Source organism: Polyodon spathula, chromosome 20, assembly GCF_017654505.1.
Source record: "Polyodon spathula isolate WHYD16114869_AA chromosome 20, ASM1765450v1, whole genome shotgun sequence".
NCBI lineage: Eukaryota > Metazoa > Chordata > Actinopteri > Acipenseriformes > Polyodontidae > Polyodon > Polyodon spathula.
Genome location: NC_054553.1, coordinates 3,381,728 through 3,401,845, shown reverse-complemented (window position 1 = coordinate 3,401,845; position 20,118 = coordinate 3,381,728). Strand labels below are relative to the sequence as shown.

Genomic DNA, 20,118 nt, shown 5'->3' with positions numbered 1-20,118 from the left:
CTTTTGATTTAATCACTTCCCGTGCTAAGCAATCGTTTATTCCGCGTCACGTCTCCACGCTCCGCTAGTTTTTCATTTTTTTTTTTTTATTGCGACTCCCGCAGATATTGGCTGGACTGGACCGGACCTGCAGTCAGGAAGCAAGCTGCGGGTCCTGGTTTTGTCGGTTACGCTGCAGTGCTCCACGCGTAGATGTAATTCTTTTTTGTTCTTTGTGCAGAAGCTCTCAGTTCTATACCTCCCCAGCCTGCGTGTAATAGTACCGTGCTTCGTCATCTGTGGATCTGTTCTCGAACTCCGTAGAGTTCACACAAACTCTTTTCAAATGTATAAACATTTTAATTTAGAAAATCGCATTACACTACATGGCTTAAAAATGTCAAATGAACTTGGTAACGCCAGACCGATGTAAATTCAACTTCTCACCTCTGTGCGTCATTTAGACTTGCCGTCCAAGTAAAGAGAGATCTCGTCCAGCATTTGCATTTTCAGTTTACTCAGCAAGCACCTGCAGCGGTTATTTCGATTCACCGGCTGCATGAACAACGACAGCAGCATCACAGGGTGCAACAGTATCTCTGTCGGGGGCTGTCAGCATACTGCTGCACTGTAGGGGCACTGCTGGGGATACGCAGGGGGCTGGCACCCTACTGTGGAGCATCTGTGCAGCGAGGGAATTGAGCGTGAAGAGTAAACGAGCGGGCAGTAAGCAGGGTATTATATTTATCATACAAGACATGTTGTGCAATGATGATGAGCACATCACTTAGACCTGAGCAAATACACAGAGCTCGCCCAATCAATCCCTTTAAAAATGGAATACTTTATCTAAAATAGCATGCTATAAATGTACTACTGGAGGCTCTATGCACCACCTTTTCCAAAGGGGCATGCTGAATTATGTCTTTCCATGTCCATGTTTGCATGACCTTTACCATGCTTTTTCACTGTGCTTTATTGCACTTTGCTGGCAAACTTGTATAGGTATTCAGAATTTGTAAATAAATGTCAATTGAAAAGGAAAAATTGTAAAAAAAAAGTAAAATAATAATAAAAAAGGGTGATTGCTTTGCGGCCCATGGAAAGTGTTTGAGCCTGGAAAGGTTCCACATTGCATGGGAGAGCAGCGTCTCGCAGTGACGATCACTGGAGGTCTGGCAGTGAGGCTCTGCTGTTAACCAAGTGTAATCCTTCCCTGGGCGGGACTCAAGTGCTTCCTGCTAAACAGCCATTTGTAGTGATTGACAGTGTAAAGAGTGTATTAAACAGGTTTATAATGAAAGCATTGAACAAATAACAAGGAACAAATAAGCACAATGACGTCCAGCCTCATCCCACACCCCATTGCCAGCGGAATGACATCTCAAGTGTGACCCCGATCTTATTAAAAATGACCATAGTAAAAGCACAGTGAAAGCATGGTAAAGCACAGGCAAGTACTGTAAAGAAAAGCGAGGTATGGTAAAGCATATGAATCGTTTTTTTATTTTTTTTTATTATTATGTCTCAATCCTAAAATTCTAGGTGATGCAAAACTCTCGGCCACAGCTATAGAAAAAAATCAAGAACATAAAAGAAAAACAAGCACCTTGTGTTTTGCATTATAAACTATTAATAGATTAGCATCTGTGATTGCTTTTAATGCAAGACAGTCAGCTGGCTCTGTAAGAGCCCTGTTAGCATTCAGGACGTTGCACAACATGTTCCAAAGACTGCTGTTTCTGTCTTGGGCCAGCAGAGTGCTCAGTGTGCTCTACTGGTCCCGTGTATCTGTGCATCATGACCGAGCGGTACTAGACCTACACGATTGTGAGGAACAGACTGTGGGGAGAGACAGAGGTAGCCGCTTGGATAAAGATTTTTAGACAGTGGATTCTCTTGCTTTGTCACTCAACAGAACTAAAAGGTCATGGAGACTCGCTGGCTACTGCCACAGGGTTTGAAACTCTGAAGACGCTGGTTTACTTTTCTTTTCCTGTTACTTTTGCTATCTGTTTATTTGCTGTTCATTTCTTCATGTTTACAGATTACATGGGGCTGTGTAATTAACCTCAATTAAAATAACAATATTGCACAAACAGGGGCAGCTGCCAACACAAACAGACAGACAGACAGGCAGGCAGGCAGGCAGGCAGGCAGGCAGGCAGGCAGCAGGCAGACAGACAGACAGGCAGGCAGACAGGCAGGCAGGCAGACAGACAGGCAGACACAGGCAGGCAGGCAGGCAGGCAGGCAGACAGACAGACAGGCAGGCAGGCAGACAGGCAGGCAGGCAGGCAGGCAGACAGGCAGGCAGGCAGGCAGGCAGGCAGGCAGGCAGCGGGCAGGCAGGCAGGCAGGACAGGCAGGCAGGCAGGCAGACAGGCAGACAAGACAGGCAGGCAGGCAGGCAGGCAGGCAGGCAGGCAGGCAGACAGGCAGACAGCAGACAGACAGGCAGGCAGGCAGACAGGCAGACAGGCAGGACAGGCAGGCAGGCAGGCAGGCAGACAGGCAGCAGGCAGGGCAGGCAGGCAGACAGACAGGCAGCAGCAGGCAAGCAGGCAGGCAGACAGACAGGCAGGCAGGCAGGCAGGCAGGCAGACAGCAGACAGACAGACAGGCAGGCAGACAGGCAGACATTTGCCTATGCTCAAGATTCTTAAGCTTTTAATAACTTCTGCTATAGAATGTCCAAGGCCTTCTGCGTCGCCAGGGATATGCACCCCCATCGCGTGAAAACAAAGTCAAACGGAGGCACGTATAAATGACATATACATTACGGGCCCCCCCCCCCCCCCCCCCCCCCCCCCCCTTCTTTTCTTCAAAAGTTTCGACTTACATTACCCACCCTGCCACCCTCCCCTACTGCTGACACGAACTAGCATCTGCTGCAGTGGGGCGGGGCTGAACTGCAAGACCGGCAGGTAATTTTCCACAGCGCTCTGACGCTGATTGGTCTTCTCTAGAGCCCTAAAAATAATAATAAAAAAAACTCCTTGACTTTGATTGGCTGCTGGGCACCCTACAGGCCGTTCTTTTTGTCCCGCCCTCGGGGTTCTCGGATTGGCTGAGCCCCGCAGAGAACTGTCAGTCTGTAGGTGGGTTTTTTTTTTTTTTTTCTGCCCGGTCTTGTAGATCGTACTGTCGGTCGAGTCTTTGTTAGTTAGCAAGTAGGACTGGAGCCGGATCAATGCACTAACCAAGAAGAAAATGATCATCTGTGGAAAAAATATGGACTTCCCCCTTGGAAACCAGTGCCAGCGACTCCAGACTCAGGTACCGAAGCTTTGCAGAAGAATATATATATTTTTTAAAAGATCGCTTCAATGCAGTTTGCAACATTATTTACATGAAAGGCAAGTTATGCAGACATAAAAGTTCTTCATTCATTCGCTAGAGCCCCAGCAAATGATGTTTCTGTCACTTTTCATTTCATTTTCGATTTTAGAACAAATAAAAGTACAGTAATGTCTTTTGTTATTTAGAAACGTCTTGTGAAAAAAATCCAGCCTTTTATTGATGGGGTGGGGGGTGGGGAGATACGGTGCTGTAGCTTATATCTGTATGAATGAATGGGAGATGCTTTTTTCTTCTGTATTTTATTAGAGTCTGCATTGGACCGTTTTATGTTTCATCTGCAACTAAGAGCATTTATTATACCGATTCCCTAGTGAGATTCAAATTGATTTTAACATGTCATTGGACATAGCAGAGTTCCGAAGAACCGTCTAGAAATGCTGGCTTTGTATTTGAATGATCTTGGCTTTCTGTTAAGTGGCAGTGTAATCGTGATGTGTCTTATTATTTATTTATTTAAAAAAAAAAGAAAAGAAAATGTCTAACGCGTTCAAAACTTTTCAATGCGTGTGATAAAGCAGACTCTGTTAAGAGGGCGGATGAAATATTAATGTTTTCTTCTGGGAAGGTGATATTTAGACCTTGGAAAACAAATACTGCATTGGAAAAATAGTTCGAAGACGTCTAACCGTACTTGTTTGTTTGTTTGTTTGTTTGTTTGTGATCGTGGTTCTATACTAGGCTGTACAATGTCGTACTAGATTGATAACATCCACATCAAATGCATAGCTAACTGAAAACAGGAAAATATCATTGTATTCGGCTGCGATTGACAGGTTCTTAGTTGTGTAGATGCAGTAAGATGTTTACTGCTTAGCAGAGCCCCCCCTTCCCCCCCGTCCCCCGGACCCACGCTTTTGTGTTGAAAATTGAAGAATGTTTAGGGTAGATGGTTCAATTCATTATTTTTATTCTTCATCAAAGTGCCAATAACGTGCCAATGTCTTAGGCTAGTTCATTTTAAATAGTGTACCATTGTCAACAGCATGGTGTGTTAGGAGTGAGCCTTTCTTTGCGTGTCATTCATATGATTGCACATTCCAACATACCCCCTAACCTGTGCCGTCTGTCTGTCTGTCGATCTCTCTATCAGTCTGTCCTGTGGATTCATATGTCTGTACCCTATATTCGGAGAGGGGGGGGGGGGGGGGGGGGGTTACAAGTAAATACTATATTTTGTATTTTAGCAGTGCTTGATCTCGGTGGCGGGTCTTATTTAATCTATGAACCTGAAAGCTGTGGCGTTCACTGGGGTTTTTAAATGTGGTGTTGAACTCGGTCCCTTTGTGCTGGGATGCTGGGTGCTGCCAATCAAAGTTGTTTTTCTCCTGTTCTGGCTGCAGTTCCCTCGTTGAGCGGGAGGGGGCGCTCCTGGCAGGGAACTTGATTACTGCGCCTTTTCAGATTCTGAGAACAATAGAGGCTTTTTTCCCTCTACGTCCCCCCCCGTCCCCCCCCCAACTTAAAACAAAATATAACTATATATACATCACAAATAGGTTATTTTTTAATATATTATGTCTTTTGTATTCCTTTTTTATAATCTCAAGTCTTTAACACACTTCTATTTTCATTATTTTGTTACTCATTCATTCTTCCTTTTTATGTATTCCCTCCTTCCTTGGCTTGCTGTCCAGTTAGCTGCTGCAGTGTCCCAGTCTGGGCTGCACAGTCAGGGCTTTTCTTGGTGCAGAAGTTATCCCCCACCCCTCCTAATTTCAGCAGACAAAAACTAGAATGAAGTTGGTAGACAGAAACAAACTTTTGTTCTTTCTTTCTGTCCTTTCTTCCTCTGTCTCTTTCTTTCTCGTCTTTTTCTTTGCTTTGTTTTGTCCTTCTTCCTCTTTTTCCCTTCAGTAATTACATTTCTTTTTCTAAAGAGTCAGCTACCCTCTGTAACTGTGTGCATTCCCACAGGCGAGCACCAGGGCAGCCACTTCATGCAGCATTTGAACAACAACAAAAAATAAAGACAACTTTCCACGAGTGCAGCTGCATCAAATCAGCTCAAATACCCCCTGCATCATAAGAAACATTTCTCCTTTTTAATGTCAAGCTGCTTGGGAGCCTGTTCGCTGGCGTGGGTGTGCAAAAGCAAGATAAGGAAACTCGCCTGGCTTTAAAACTAGACCAGCTCTGATCCCCCCACCCCCCCTCGCCACTCTGAAAGAGATGCACAAATAACAAGCTTGAAAACAAGGGGGTTAGTGAATGTCAGCAGCTTAGTCGAGAGAGAGAGAGAGAGAGATGGATGAATGGTTTGCAGGTTGAAATGGAATACTGATTTCTGATATATTGATCTCAGTGCTGGGTCCCAGTCCCCTGAGACCTAACTGCTGTGCTCCCGAGCATTCTAGAATGTGTCTGAGCACAGGGATTGCCAGCCTTGCTTAGCCTCAGCCCCGACTCCTAGGTAGGTTTGGCTGCAGTTGAAATAGTTAAATGTGAAACCCCCAAAGGTGATAGGCAACAGTGTCGTGCAGGATAGCGGAGGGCAGGGTTCCTCTGTAGCTGACCCCTCAAACACATCTTCACTGCATTTACAGTTACTACAGTCCAAGACTGTGTGTGCGCTGTGTGTGTGTGTGTGTGTGTGTGTGTGTGTGTGTGTGTGTGTGTGTGTGTGTGGGTGTGTGTGGGCTGTGTGTGTGTGTGTGTGTGTGTGTGCGCTGTGTGTGTGGGTGTGGGTGTGTGTGCGCTGTGTGTGGCGTTCCTGTATCATGCCACTCTCAGTGTAAACTCATTATGTTTTGCCCTGGATTGTCTCTCGCTCAAGTGCCGCTAGTGTTATAGGACCAGCCTCAGGCACACAGAGGATAGCAGCTTGCGTTGTCTGGTCCTGTTCAAGTTAAGCTTGTTTAGGGTGGCGACCGCTGGCAGTCATCACCCTCTCGTCTTGTTTACAATGCCTACAAACCCGTGACCCGGCTAGCCTCGCTGTGGGATTTGCATTAGTGTGTTTATTATTTATTTAAACTCAAGAGGAACATTTTTGAGTTCACACTCTGTTCTCAGCTCTCCAGCACTGCCAATACCCTGAAACTCTACTAATGAGCTCTAGTCTGCACCCTCCCATGGTCCTCTCTCCAGCACTGTCACTATAGCATGCTGTAGTCTAGTCCCGATTCTGTGCACCACAGTCAGATGGCTCTGAACTGCTTGCCCTGCAGTGGGCTGGCTGTGTGGTGAACTCAGCCAACCCTGACAGCAGTGTTGGCTAAACAAGCCTGGACGTGCCTCTTTGGGGAAGTCCGCTACACGCAGAGCAACATCCCCTGGAACTACAGTAGAGATTATACTGTAGAATCACAATAGAGATTATACAGTAGAATCACAGCAGGAACTACTGTAGAAAGCTGTGGTTTTGTCAGATTCACAGCACCTCGTTGCCTTGGCGTGGTGGAGCGCTTTTATTGACACAGATGCAGCACTGGATACAGAATGTACTGCAAGCTCCTTGTCTGGGGTAGTGGACGAGTCAACGTTTATAAAGTTTAAAGTAAGATAGAAGAAGAACAGTTGAATTCAGTATTGTTCTTTTTATAGGATGGTGAAGGTGGGTCGTGGACAGCTGTATAATTAACGTGTTGTAATCATGTCAAACACAGAACTACAGCATACAAAATGTCACTTTTACCACATACACCGAACAAAGGAAGCCTTGGTAACGAAGCCCTTCTGAGTCACTGGAAGCAGTTTCTACGGTATTATTAGCGGCTTCGACCAGCGCTGGGTGTCATCAACAATTGACACAAGAAAAATGCACCTTATTGTCGATAGAGCTTGAAAAAAAAAAAAATCCTATTTTGTAATCACTTTTGTAGATGTCATGGGTTACAAACAGTAAAAAGGGACAGGCAACGAATGGATAAATTGGACGCCGCCTCTTTAAACGCGGATAAAGTCGCCGGTGTTTTTCCACTGAGATGCTGAGAGAGAGCGCTGGCCGAGCCGTGATGACCACCACGCCCCCCTCTCAGCTGCTGGAGGTCATCCGCATACTGCCGGCTCTGCTGAACACATCGTCTGTACAGTTTTGTATATAAAAAAAAAAAATCAATCAACGATTCGTTTGTCGGGTGTTACGACTGTGATCAACAATTAAACTAAATATCAGGTTATTATTAGTAACGTTACTGGTACTTTCATTGTTGTTTTTGTAATTGTGTTTTGTCAGAGCGAATACTGTGCATTGAAAATGGGAAAACATATTTTTGCATCGTTCACGCTGGTTGTTCATTGTTGCTCTTCTTCACCAGCACTTTGCACAGCATGCAAACATTTTACTGTTAAATAAAAGCATGCATGGTGGCCACAACTTTTTTTATTATTATTATTATAAAAAATAACATTTTTTTTCATGCTCAACTTTAGTTTCAAGAAAGACAATAGGAAACCAGAATGTGTGTTTGTGTGTGGATTTACAGTAACTGCTAGCAGAAGTCAGTTACACGGGAGGAAGGCTGGTGCACGTGCAGACTTGCCCAACCCTCTGCCCCTGACTGGGGGGTGACAGACAGAGCCCTGCTACCCAGACAGACCCCGCACACGCTTTCCTGTCTCTGATTCCTTCCAGACATTGCAACCACTTACAGTTCTCAGACCCAAACCATGCTGCTAAACACCAAACCCTCAAACCACTGTGCTGTTTCGGGTGAGCTGTACAGCTGCATATCTCATGAGATCAACACATGCATTTACCTAGACATTAGAATGTGTTTACTGATGCACTCAAATAAGAGTAGAAATGAAAGGTGAAATGAAATGGCAGCTGTGGGCGTTGCATTTCTTCATTTCTTCTTTACTGGTCCATGTGAGCACCACTTCATGGAAACTCTGTATATACAGGTTCATGTGTGGGACCTGTCTAATGATTGGACTGTATGAAGCATTTAAATCAAACGCATGAAATAACACTTTAAAGGGGACATAACTGTAGCCACACAGTTCAGGTGCTCTGCATAGCTGTGCTGGGTGATACTGTGCCATGTGTGGTGGTTTGTGTTTGTGTTTGTGCACACTGATGCACAGACCTAGTCGTGCTGTAAGTTTGAGCTGCAGGATTGGTGTGGGGGCAGAAGGATGGTATTTGCATTTATATAGTGCTTTTCACCCACACAAGATTTCAAAGAGTATCGCTACTGATTGAGTCACCTCTCGAGTGCAGCCTCCTGGTTAACTCTGTGTGCCACACAGCAGCTTTCATTTGATTTCCATGTGAGTGCCATACAGTAGTAGCTCTTGGACTTACACAGACAAGGATTTGATGTCTGAGCTGAGCTTTCCTCAAACTATTTCTGGCAGCCAGGCAGCAAGGGCCCCTGGTAGCTGATCTCCAGCACTGGCTTGGCTGCACGTAACTGGAGTGTGTGCCAGGTTCCAGCTGGTTATACTGGTGCAGAGCCTGTGAATCTGGTAGGAGAACAAGTCAAACTAGTGTAGGGTTACCCCTTTATTCACAAAAGAAAAGATACTGGGAAGTATTTGATGGGTTTAATGGAATATGGTATAATGGTCGGCGCATGTAAAGTCAGTCATGAATTTCATTCTGGATGATGTTGCACAATGATAAACCAATAGAAGGGTAGGGACCACTTTACAGCACTCAATAAAAATGTAGCATTTAAAAAGCAAAGTGGTTGAGTACCGTTTAAAAAAAAAAGAGACATTTGTGTTCCTCTTAGAATGGGATGAGAATTCCAGGCGCGGCTCCCTGGTCCGAGTTTATGAGGACGTGACAGCAGGCAGATTTAAGTGACAGTCATGTGTGTGTGAAGGGCTAAAAATATTCCCTGGCTCCTCAGCGAGAATGCACAGTGTTTTCACTGAGCGCAGAAGTGGGTCAGTGCCCTGCCCGCCAATACCATCTCGTCTGCGGCGCTGCATGCAGCAGTAATAGTCACAGGTACAAACACACATGACTGTAGCTTTAGCTACAAGTATGCAGGTTCAAGGTTCGCGTGCAATGGCACTGATTGCAATTCATTTCAATTCCTCTGAGCCCAGGCGTCCTGCATTGTGTTTGAAAGAGGATCTCCTGTGCATCTCCTGTGCATCTCCTGTGCAGAGCTGCAATAACCTGAGCTAGATAAAAGCAGCTCGCACCCAGCCCAGTGATGATCTAAGCAGGTTTAATAAGTAGCCTGGAGATGTACTGTGATTTTCTCCTGGCATGTTTCACAACATGTCCAGGACTGAGGCATCTCTCCTTGCCCTAATGGTTAAGCATGCCCTTCAGTGTGTGATTGAATCAGAACACTTTGATACAAGAGGATTTACTTTAGTCCCAACGCTCAAAGAGAATACAGTTAATTGCAACAGTAAACTCTGCTTCATGGGAACCGATAAACACCTCAAAGAAACGTGTGCAATTAAGAACATTTACACACACCTTTTTGAAAGAACAGCAAAGTGTAGGAAAGCATAGTGCAAGCACTGTGCAAGCACTGCCAGTTAGAAACCAGAGGGAAGTGGGGTAAAGGGCTGTACAAAGTTTGCATTGGGGTGCATGTGGTTTATGTTGTGGTGTGCTTGCTGTGGTCAGGCTTAGAAGTACAAGCACCAGAAATGGTACTAAAAGAAAATCCTTCAAATAAAAGAACAGTTACTGAAGCACGTTGTTAAGGTTGTTTTACAGTGTTTGATTTTGAGATGCATCTCCTCCACGTACGTGTTAAAGCTAGGGCAGCTGTTTGCAAGAGACAAAATGAAAGCTCTCTCACAAAATGACCGTCGAGGTTGGCAGAGTGAGTCCTTCACCTAGCTCTCTGTCGCTCCCTGCCTACTCTCTCCACTCTGCTCTCTCTCTCTCTCTACACTGCTCTCTCACCACACTGCTTTCTCCGTACTGCTCTCTCCACTCTGCTCTCTCTCTCTCCACACTGCTCTCTCCACACTGCTCTCTCCATACTGCTCTCTCCACACTGCTGTCTCCTCACTGTTTAATATCCTGGATACACACATAGCTGCTGTTGGTTGTACAGTGTTTGTTTTTCACAGCCCCCCCCCCCCTGTGCCTCGGTAGATCCACCTCTTCAAGAAGCTGCAGTCAGAGCTCTAAATAGAAAGGTATCCTGGATAAGTACCCACTTGAGCCACAGGGGGGGTACTAAAAGCGTTATTATTCCTGACGCAGATCCTGTTTGTTGTGGTGCTGTTGAGATCAATAGCAGCCGGAGCCCCTGTGAGCCCACAGCATGAACATGCTGACTCTGAGGACTAGAAGGAGCTACAGCTGTCCCAGCACGTCCTCCAGGAATCAGAACCTGTTATAGAATCCCGTTCCTCTCTCAGTCCCACTCTGTCCCAGCGCCTCCTCCAGGAATCAGAACCTGTTATAGAATCCCGTTCCTCTCTCAGTCCCACTCTGTCCCATCGCTTCCTCCAGGAATCAGAACCTGTTATAGAATCCCGTTCCTCTCTCAGTCCCACTCTGTCCCAGCGCGTCCTCCAGGAATCAGAACCTGTTATAGAATCCCGTTCCTCTCTCAGTCCCACTCTGTCCCAGCGCGTCCTCCAGGAATCAGAACCTGTTATAGAATCCCGTTCCTCTCTCAGTCCCACTCTGTCCCAGCGCCTCCTCCAGGAATCAGAACCTGTTATAGAATCCCGTTCCTCTCTCAGTCCCACTCTGTCCCAGGGCCTCCTCCAGGAATCAGAACCTGTTATAGAATCCCGTTCCTCTCTCAGTCCCACTCTGTCCCAGCGCCTCCTCCAGGAATCAGAACCTGTTATAGAATCCCGTTCCTCTCTCAGTCCCACTCTGTCCCAGCGCTTCCTCCAGGAATCAGAACCTGTTATAGAATCCCGTCCCTCTCTCAGTCCCACTCTGTCCCAGCGCTTCCTCCAGGAATCAGAACCTGTTATAGAATCCCGTTCCTCTCTCAGTCCCACTCTGTCCCAGCGCCTCCTCCAGGAATCAGAACCTGTTATAGAATCCCGTTCCTCTCTCAGTCCCACTCTGTCCCAGCACTTCCTCCAGGAATCAGAACCTGTTATAGAATCCCGTTCCTCTCTCAGTCCCACTCTGTCCCAGCGCCTCCTCCAGGAATCAGAACCTGTTATAGAATCCCGTTCCTCTCTCAGTCCCACTCTGTCCCAGCGCGTCCTCCAGGAATCAGAACCTGTTATAGAATCCCGTTCCTCTCTCAGTCCCACTCTGTCCCAGCACTTCCTCCAGGAATCAGACCCTGTTATAGAATCCCGTCCCTCTCTCAGTCCCACTCTGTCCCAGCGCCTCCTCCAGGAATCAGAACCTGTTATAGAATCCCGTTCCTCTCTCAGTCCCACTCTATCCCAGCGCCTCCTCCAGGAATCAGAAATTAATTTTAAGGTGGTCTTAAAATTAAAGTTTTAGTTGCATGGGTATAGACTTATATGCAAAGAAATATCACTTTATTACAAAATAAAATAAGGGGTTACAGGTATTCGGAAGTGGAACCAATATTCCCGAGTCTTGTTTCGTGGGGGATTCTCTGACACCGCTCTCTGTCTCTTCTCCCAGGTGGTGAAGGTGAGTTCGGAGAAGGAGCGCCCGCAGCTGCTGTTCGTGAAGGCGCTGGCCAGCAGGGGGCGCCTGGACTCGGTCACCCAGCAGATGGGCTACCACCCACAGTACCTGGATAGCTTCCTGCGCACCCAGCACTACATCCTGCACATGGATGGGCCACTGCCCTTCCACTACCGCCACTACATCGCCATCATGGTGAGCCCCCCCCCCCCCCCCCCCCCCCCCCCCCCCCCCGAAGCACACGTCTTAAATAACACCCCCCCCCCCCCCCCCCCCTTAATGAGATCCTGGGACTGAGCCACCCCCATCACTGTAACTGGATCTAGGGGCTTTTCACATAGATGCAAACAGATTTCTGCCATAAAAGCAGAAGTAAAAATGTAAGAAATTAGTCATCCGTTTGGGCTGAGGGATAATCAGTGTAATTATTCTTGTTCTTGATTTGCAGTGCTGCGTGTCTCCAGTTTCTGCAGTGTAGATGTAAGGGGTTCTGTTTGTATGGTGGGGTCAGGGTCAGGTCAGTGTAATGATAATCAGTGTAATTATTCTTGTTCTTGATTTGCAGTGCTGCGTGTCTCCAGTTTCTGCAGTGTAGATGTAAGGGGTTCTGTTTGTATGGTGGGGTCAGGGTCAGGTCAGTGTAATGATAATCAGTGTAATTATTCTTGTTCTTGATTTGCAGTGCTGCGTGTCTCCAGTTTCTGCAGTGTAGATGTAAGGGGTTCTGTTTGTATGGTGTGGTCAGGGTCAGGTCAGTGTAATGATAATCAGTGTAATTATTCTTGTTCTTGATTTGCAGTGCTGCGTGTCTCCAGTTTCTGCAGTGTAGATGTAAGGGGTTCTGTTTGTATGGTGGGGTCAGGGTCAGGTCAGTGTAATGATAATCAGTGTAATTATTCTTGTTCTTGATTTGCAGTGCTGCGTGTCTCCAGTTTCTGCAGTGTAGATGTAAGGGGTTCTGTTTGTATGGTGGGGTCAGGGTCAGGTCAGTGTAATGATAATCAGTGTAATTATTCTTGTTCTTGATTTGCAGTGCTGCGTGTCTCCAGTTTCTGCAGTGTAGATGTAAGGGGTTCTGTTTGTATGGTGAGGTCAGGGTCAGGTCAGTGTAATGATAATCAGTGTAATTATTCTTGTTCTTGATTTGCAGTGCTGCGTGTCTCCAGTTTCTGCAGTGTAGATGTAAGGGGTTCTGTTTGTATGGTGTGGTCAGGGTCAGGTCAGTGTAATGATAATCAGTGTAATTATTCTTGTTCTTGATTTGCAGTGCTGCGTGTCTCCAGTTTCTGCAGTGTAGATGTAAGGGGTTCTGTTTGTATGGTGAGGTCAGGGTCAGGTCAGTGTAATGATAATCAGTGTAATTATTCTTGTTCTTGATTTGCAGTGCTGCGTGTCTCCAGTTTCTGCAGTGTAGATGTAAGGGGTTCTGTTTGTATGGTGAGGTCAGGGTCAGGTCAGTGTAATGATAATCAGTGTAATTATTCTTGTTCTTGATTTGCAGTGCTGCGTGTCTCCAGTTTCTGCAGTGTAGATGTAAGGGGTTCTGTTTGTATGGTGAGGTCAGGGTCAGGTCAGTGTAATGATAATCAGTGTAATTATTCTTGTTCTTGATTTGCAGTGCTGCGTGTCTCCAGTTTCTGCAGTGTAGATGTAAGGGGTTCTGTTTGTATGGTGAGGTCAGGGTCAGGTCAGTGTAATGATAATCAGTGTAATTATTCTTGTTCTTGATTTGCAGTGCTGCGTGTCTCCAGTTTCTGCAGTGTAGATGTAAGGGGTTCTGTTTGTATGGTGGGGTCAGGGTCAGGTCAGTGTAATGATAATCAGTGTAATTATTCTTGTTCTTGATTTGCAGTGCTGCGTGTCTCCAGTTTCTGCAGTGTAGATGTAAGGGGTTCTGTTTGTATGGTGTGGTCAGGGTCAGGTCAGTGTAATGATAATCAGTGTAATTATTCTTGTTCTTGATTTGCAGTGCTGCGTGTCTCCAGTTTCTGCAGTGTAGATGTAAGGGGTTCTGTTTGTATGGTGGGGTCAGGGTCAGGTCAGTGTAATGATAATCAGTGTAATTATTCTTGTTCTTGATTTGCAGTGCTGCGTGTCTCCAGTTTCTGCAGTGTAGATGTAAGGGGTTCTGTTTGTATGGTGAGGTCAGGGTCAGGTCAGTGTAATGATAATCAGTGTAATTATTCTTGTTCTTGATTTGCAGTGCTGCGTGTCTCCAGTTTCTGCAGTGTAGATGTAAGGGGTTCTGTTTGTATGGTGAGGTCAGGGTCAGGTCAGTGTAATGATAATCAGTGTAATTATTCTTGTTCTTGATTTGCAGTGCTGCGTGTCTCCAGTTTCTGCAGTGTAGATGTAAGGGGTTCTGTTTGTATGGTGAGGTCAGGGTCAGGTCAGTGTAATGATAATCAGTGTAATTATTCTTGTTCTTGATTTGCAGTGCTGCGTGTCTCCAGTTTCTGCAGTGTAGATGTAAGGGGTTCTGTTTGTATGGTGAGGTCAGGGTCAGGTCAGTGTAATGATAATCAGTGTAATTATTCTTGTTCTTGATTTGCAGTGCTGCGTGTCTCCAGTTTCTGCAGTGTAGATGTAAGGGGTTCTGTTTGTATGGTGAGGTCAGGGTCAGGTCAGTGTAATGATAATCAGTGTAATTATTCTTGTTCTTGATTTGCAGTGCTGCGTGTCTCCAGTTTCTGCAGTGTAGATGTAAGGGGTTCTGTTTGTATGGTGAGGTCAGGGTCAGGTCAGTGTAATGATAATCAGTGTAATTATTCTTGTTCTTGATTTGCAGTGCTGCGTGTCTCCAGTTTCTGCAGTGTAGATGTAAGGGGTTCTGTTTGTATGGTGAGGTCAGGGTCAGGTCAGTGTAATGATAATCAGTGTAATTATTCTTGTTCTTGATTTGCAGTGCTGCGTGTCTCCAGTTTCTGCAGTGTAGATGTAAGGGGTTCTGTTTGTATGGTGGGGTCAGGGTCAGGTCAGTGTAATGATAATCAGTGTAATTATTCTTGTTCTTGATTTGCAGTGCTGCGTGTCTCCAGTTTCTGCAGTGTAGATGTAAGGGGTTCTGTTTGTATGGTGGGGTCAGGGTCAGGCCAGTGTAATGATAATCAGTGTAATTATTCTTGTTCTTGATTTGCAGTGCTGCGTGTCTCCAGTTTCTGCAGTGTAGATGTAAGGGGTTCTGTTTGTATGGTGGGGTCAGGGTCAGGTCAGTGTAATGATAATCAGTGTAATTATTCTTGTTCTTGATTTGCAGTGCTGCGTGTCTCCAGTTTCTGCAGTGTAGATGTAAGGGGTTCTGTTTGTATGGTGAGGTCAGGGTCAGGTCAGTGTAATGATAATCAGTGTAATTATTCTTGTTCTTGATTTGCAGTGCTGCGTGTCTCCAGTTTCTGCAGTGTAGATGTAAGGGGTTCTGTTTGTATGGTGGGGTCAGGGTCAGGTCAGTGTAATGATAATCAGTGTAATTATTCTTGTTCTTGATTTGCAGTGCTGCGTGTCTCCAGTTTCTGCAGTGTAGATGTAAGGGGTTCTGTTTGTATGGTGAGGTCAGGGTCAGGTCAGTGTAATGATAATCAGTGTAATTATTCTTGTTCTTGATTTGCAGTGCTGCGTGTCTCCAGTTTCTGCAGTGTAGATGTAAGGGGTTCTGTTTGTATGGTGGGGTCAGGGTCAGGTCAGTGTAATGATAATCAGTGTAATTATTCTTGTTCTTGATTTGCAGTGCTGCGTGTCTCCAGTTTCTGCAGTGTAGATGTAAGGGGTTCTGTTTGTATGGTGTGGTCAGGGTCAGGTCAGTGTAATGATAATCAGTGTAATTATTCTTGTTCTTGATTTGCAGTGCTGCGTGTCTCCAGTTTCTGCAGTGTAGATGTAAGGGGTTCTGTTTGTATGGTGAGGTCAGGGTCAGGTCAGTGTAATGATAATCAGTGTAATTATTCTTGTTCTTGATTTGCAGTGCTGCGTGTCTCCAGTTTCTGCAGTGTAGATGTAAGGGGTTCTGTTTGTATGGTGAGGTCAGGGTCAGGTCAGTGTAATGATAATCAGTGTAATTATTCTTGTTCTTGATTTGCAGTGCTGCGTGTCTCCAGTTTCTGCAGTGTAGATGTAAGGGGTTCTGTTTGTATGGTGGGGTCAGGGTCAGGTCAGTGTAATGATAATCAGTGTAATTATTCTTGTTCTTGATTTGCAGTGCTGCGTGTCTCCAGTTTCTGCAGTGTAGATGTAAGGGGTTCTGTTTGTATGGTGAGGTCAGGGTCAGGTCAGTGTAATGATAATCAGTGTAATTATTCTTGTTCTTGATTTGCAGTGCTGCGTGTCTCCAGTTTCTGCAGTGTAGATGTAAGGGGTTCTGTTTGTATGGTGGGGTCAGGGTCAGGTCAGTGTAATGATAATCAGTGTAATTATTCTTGTTCTTGATTTGCAGTGCTGCGTGTCTCCAGTTTCTGCAGTGTAGATGTAAGGGGTTCTGTTTGTATGGTGAGGTCAGGGTCAGGTCAGTGTAATGATAATCAGTGTAATTATTCTTGTTCTTGATTTGCAGTGCTGCGTGTCTCCAGTTTCTGCAGTGTAGATGTAAGGGGTTCTGTTTGTATGGTGGGGTCAGGGTCAGGTCAGTGTAATGATAATCAGTGTAATTATTCTTGTTCTTGATTTGCAGTGCTGCGTGTCTCCAGTTTCTGCAGTGTAGATGTAAGGGGTTCTGTTTGTATGGTGAGGTCAGGGTCAGGTCAGTGTAATGATAATCAATGTAATTATTCTTGTTTTTGATTTGCCGTGCTGTTTGTCTCTCTGTTCTTCAGGCTGCAGCCCGTCATCACTGCCGGTATCTAGTCTCTCTGCACTCCGCCCAGTTCCTGCGAGTGGGCGGCAACCCCGCGTGGCTCCAGGGCCTGGACTCCGCCCCCCAGCGCCTGCGCAACCTCCACGAGATCAACAAGGTGCTGGCTCACCGGCCCTGGCTCGTCGCCCGGGAGCACATTGAGGTAGGACCCGGGTTCAATGACACGTAATCACTTTGAATTCACTAAAGAAACCCTGTGTCTCTGATCAGACTTGTACAGCCTCTGAGGAAGACCGGGAAGCAGTGTGTCACGTGTACACTGTATAGTAAGGCTCTCTCTCTCTCTGTCTCTCTCTCTCTAGTCCCTGCTGAAGATCGGGGAGCAGTGCTGGTCAATGGCAGAGCTGGTCCAGGCAGTGGTGTTACTGGCTCACTGCCACGCCCTGGCCAGCTTCGTGTTTGGGGTGGGGATAGAGCAGGACCCCCCTGTCCCAGGGACCCCCGGGAACCCCAACCTCGGCAGCTACTGCTTCTGTGACACGGCCAACGGCAACGCAGCCTGCACCCCAGAGAACCTGCGCTCCCACCGCCGCAGAGTGAGTCCGCAGCAGCGCATGGGCTAGTGTGTTCCAATGCATGAGAGCACCATGCATTGCGATACAGTGGAATTCAGTTTAACACTGTGTAGTTCACCACAGTCTGGATTACAGTGGACTATAATGCAGTCTGAGTGAAGTGGTATATTCAGTGCATTATTAAGCTATAGATTATATTTTCATTTTTATGGCATGCATCTAGAACAGAATATCAGATCCTAAACTTAAATACCTGAAAAAGAAAAATATCAAAAATGAAAACAACAAAAGCAAAAAAGCTGTAATTTGAAGGTGATGTCTGGCAGTGAAGGGGTTATTTGGCACTAGCTGAGCAGCAAAACAAGGCTGTTGGTTTTGCCAACACTGGGAAATGCAAGTGGAGGTTTACACCCAACAAGAGGAGCAAAGAGACTTTTTGCAGCCAGTGTTGACAACGACGTCTTGAGAGCAGAGCAGCAATTTCTGCTGGCTTTGTTTGTGTTTGAAACTCGAAAGGAGCCGAGGGCTTTGTTTTCTGACGCCTGTGTGTGTGTGTGTGTGTGTGTGTGTGTGTGTGTGTGTGTGTGTTTGCAGTCCCTGGACTCGAGCTGCGAGGCGGGAGCCCTGCGGGACAGGACACAGCGGCTGCAGGGGGAGAAGGAGCGACGAGGGGAGCGCAAGATCACAGCGCAGGGGGACCAGGAGGAAGGTAGGGCAGACCTGGAGACAGAGACAGTGCTCCTAACACCAGGAAGCATGTGCTTGCAGGCCCCGATCGCTTCATTTACAGTGTGCAGAATCGATGCCAGAGCTTTATTAGTGTCCATGGCGATTGCAGCCTGTATTGAGCTATCACTATTATATGGAAAAGTAAAGGGGTGCCCACAGGCATCCACAGAGCTTCAAGGTTATTGCAGTGTCTTTATTCTACTTCAATCAAAAGACCTTTGGGATCAATGCTGCATAACCATTGTGTTTAACATGTGCTGCATGTTTATGGAAGTTATTGGCAGGTGTACTGTGTGTATTTCAACATCCTAGTTAGTGTAAGGCAGAGTCTACAGACTGTGCTTTGTGCTGTTCGCTCCTCTGAGTCCCGTCCTGTCCCCCAGATCTGGAGGAGAAGCCGCCCCGTCCCACTGACCTGTCCTGCTTCCTGTCGGACCCCGAGTTCAGATACCAGGAGTTCACACGTCGCAATGAGGACCACTTCCAGGTGTTCAGGGTCCAGGTGAGGGGCTTTCAACACACCGGCAACACTGTACAACACAACACATTGCAACCCAGTACACCCCAACACATTGATAACGCAACACAGTACTGCGCTTTGTAACATAACCCAGCATGCATTGCACACTAGACTAGGACACAGTGCAGTGCATCCGGACGCTGCCTGCTTACTGTACTCGCATGCTCTTGTTTCTGGTGCAGGATTACTCCTGGGAGGATCACGGCTTCTCTCTGGTGAACCGGCTCTACTCGGACATCGGCTACCTGCTGGACGAGCGCTTCCGGACAGTGACCAGCCTGCAGAACGGCCTCCTGGGAGAGGGGCAGAGCTCAGACCTGAAGAGAGCCATCTGGAACTACATCCACTGCATGTTCGGCATCAGGTAACCTGGCCAGCGCTCTGTGAAGGGTGCAGCCATCACACCACAAGCACTTGATTTCTGCATGCGTTTCCCTTGCTTATACTCTGCCTTTACCACAGTTTACCATGTTTATTAATATGCTTTACCATGCTTACCTGTGGCTTTCCCATGTTTTCACTGTGAGTTATTACACTTTGCTATGCTTTTGTAAGGGTAATTCACTTCAGGCATTACATATTTGACCAGGGTAGTCTGCAAGACGCATTGTTGAATGCACTCAGGGTGCGAGTGCATTGGCCACTGCTGTCCGTTTCTAGAGACACCCGGTCCTGTCAGCACTGCTAATCCATGGTGCAGAGTTCTAGTAAACCCATTGTCAAGGTCGAGGGGTTCGGGAGGGAGTACAGGCTGTACAGTAGAGCTTGTCCTTACCGGGCTGCCCCTGTGTTCTGAGTGTAGCTATGATGACTATGACTACGGAGAGGTGAACCACTTGCTGGAGAGGAGTCTGAAGCTGTACATCAAGACCGTGACCTGCCACCCGGAGAAAACCAAACCCCAGCTTCTCCACTGCTGCTGGAAACAGCTGAAGCAGGCTGAGAAGGTGAGGAGGGGGGAGGGGGAGAGAGAAGTCGTTTGGGATTTTAGAGCTTCAAGTGTCATGTAAAAGTTCTTTTGTCACTGCATATTTGGGTGTAGGGTACTGTGACTAACCCTAACCTTTTCTTCAGGCTCAGGGACTAACATGCTGTCTCTGTCTGTCTGTCTGTCAAGCTCCGTTTATTTACACTGCAGCCAGACAGACAGACACCACTGCAGGTTATTCAACCCACTGCTACCAGAGAGCACATTAAAACTACAATTGCACATCTCGTGGGACTTGTAAGGGTATTTATTCACATGCTCTAACAAGATGAACCCTTCCTGACTTGACATCCTTGTTTCCTTTGCTTTTCTTTCCATCTCTCAGGTCCATGTGAACCTGCTCATCATGGAGGCCAGGATGCAAGCAGAACTCCTGTATGCACTTCGGGCAATAACCCAACACATGACTGCATAGACTGGAGGGGGGGGGGGGGGGGGGGGGGGGGGGGGGGCGTACGATCAGAGAGAGCGAGTGTGCGGGAGAGTGAGAGCAGAGAGAGCGAGTGTGCAGGAGAGTACGATCAGAGAGAGCGAGTGTGCAGGAGAGTGAGAGCGAGTGTGCAGGAGAGTGAGAGCAGAGAGAGCGAGTGTGCGGGAGAGTGAGAGCAGAGAGAGCGAGTGTGCGGGAGAGTGAGAGCAGAGAGAAAGAGTGTGCAGGAGAGTGAGAGCAGAGAG

The 20,118-nt window shown here is 46.7% G+C and overlaps 1 protein-coding gene across 2 annotated transcripts; it reads left to right on the top strand.

Moving 5' to 3' along the window:
* Nucleotides 1-3,107: 3,107 nt before the first annotated feature.
* LOC121295586 (sestrin-3-like) lies at nt 3,108-19,887 on the top strand. 2 transcript variants are annotated; one of them, XM_041220415.1, is made up of 9 exons: nt 3,112-3,258; nt 11,843-12,043; nt 16,651-16,833; nt 16,994-17,227; nt 17,801-17,915; nt 18,319-18,437; nt 18,638-18,819; nt 19,258-19,402; nt 19,769-19,887. In XM_041220415.1, the coding sequence occupies exons 1-9, from the start codon at nt 3,193-3,195 to the stop codon at nt 19,856-19,858; spliced, it is 1,335 nt and encodes a 444-aa protein (XP_041076349.1). In that variant the 5' UTR covers nt 3,112-3,192; the 3' UTR covers nt 19,859-19,887. The 2 variants fall into 2 exon arrangements, with proteins under 2 accessions (XP_041076350.1, XP_041076349.1); XM_041220416.1 differs by lacking the exon at nt 11,843-12,043 and having other exon boundaries at nt 3,108-3,258.
* Nucleotides 19,888-20,118: the final 231 nt, after the last annotated feature.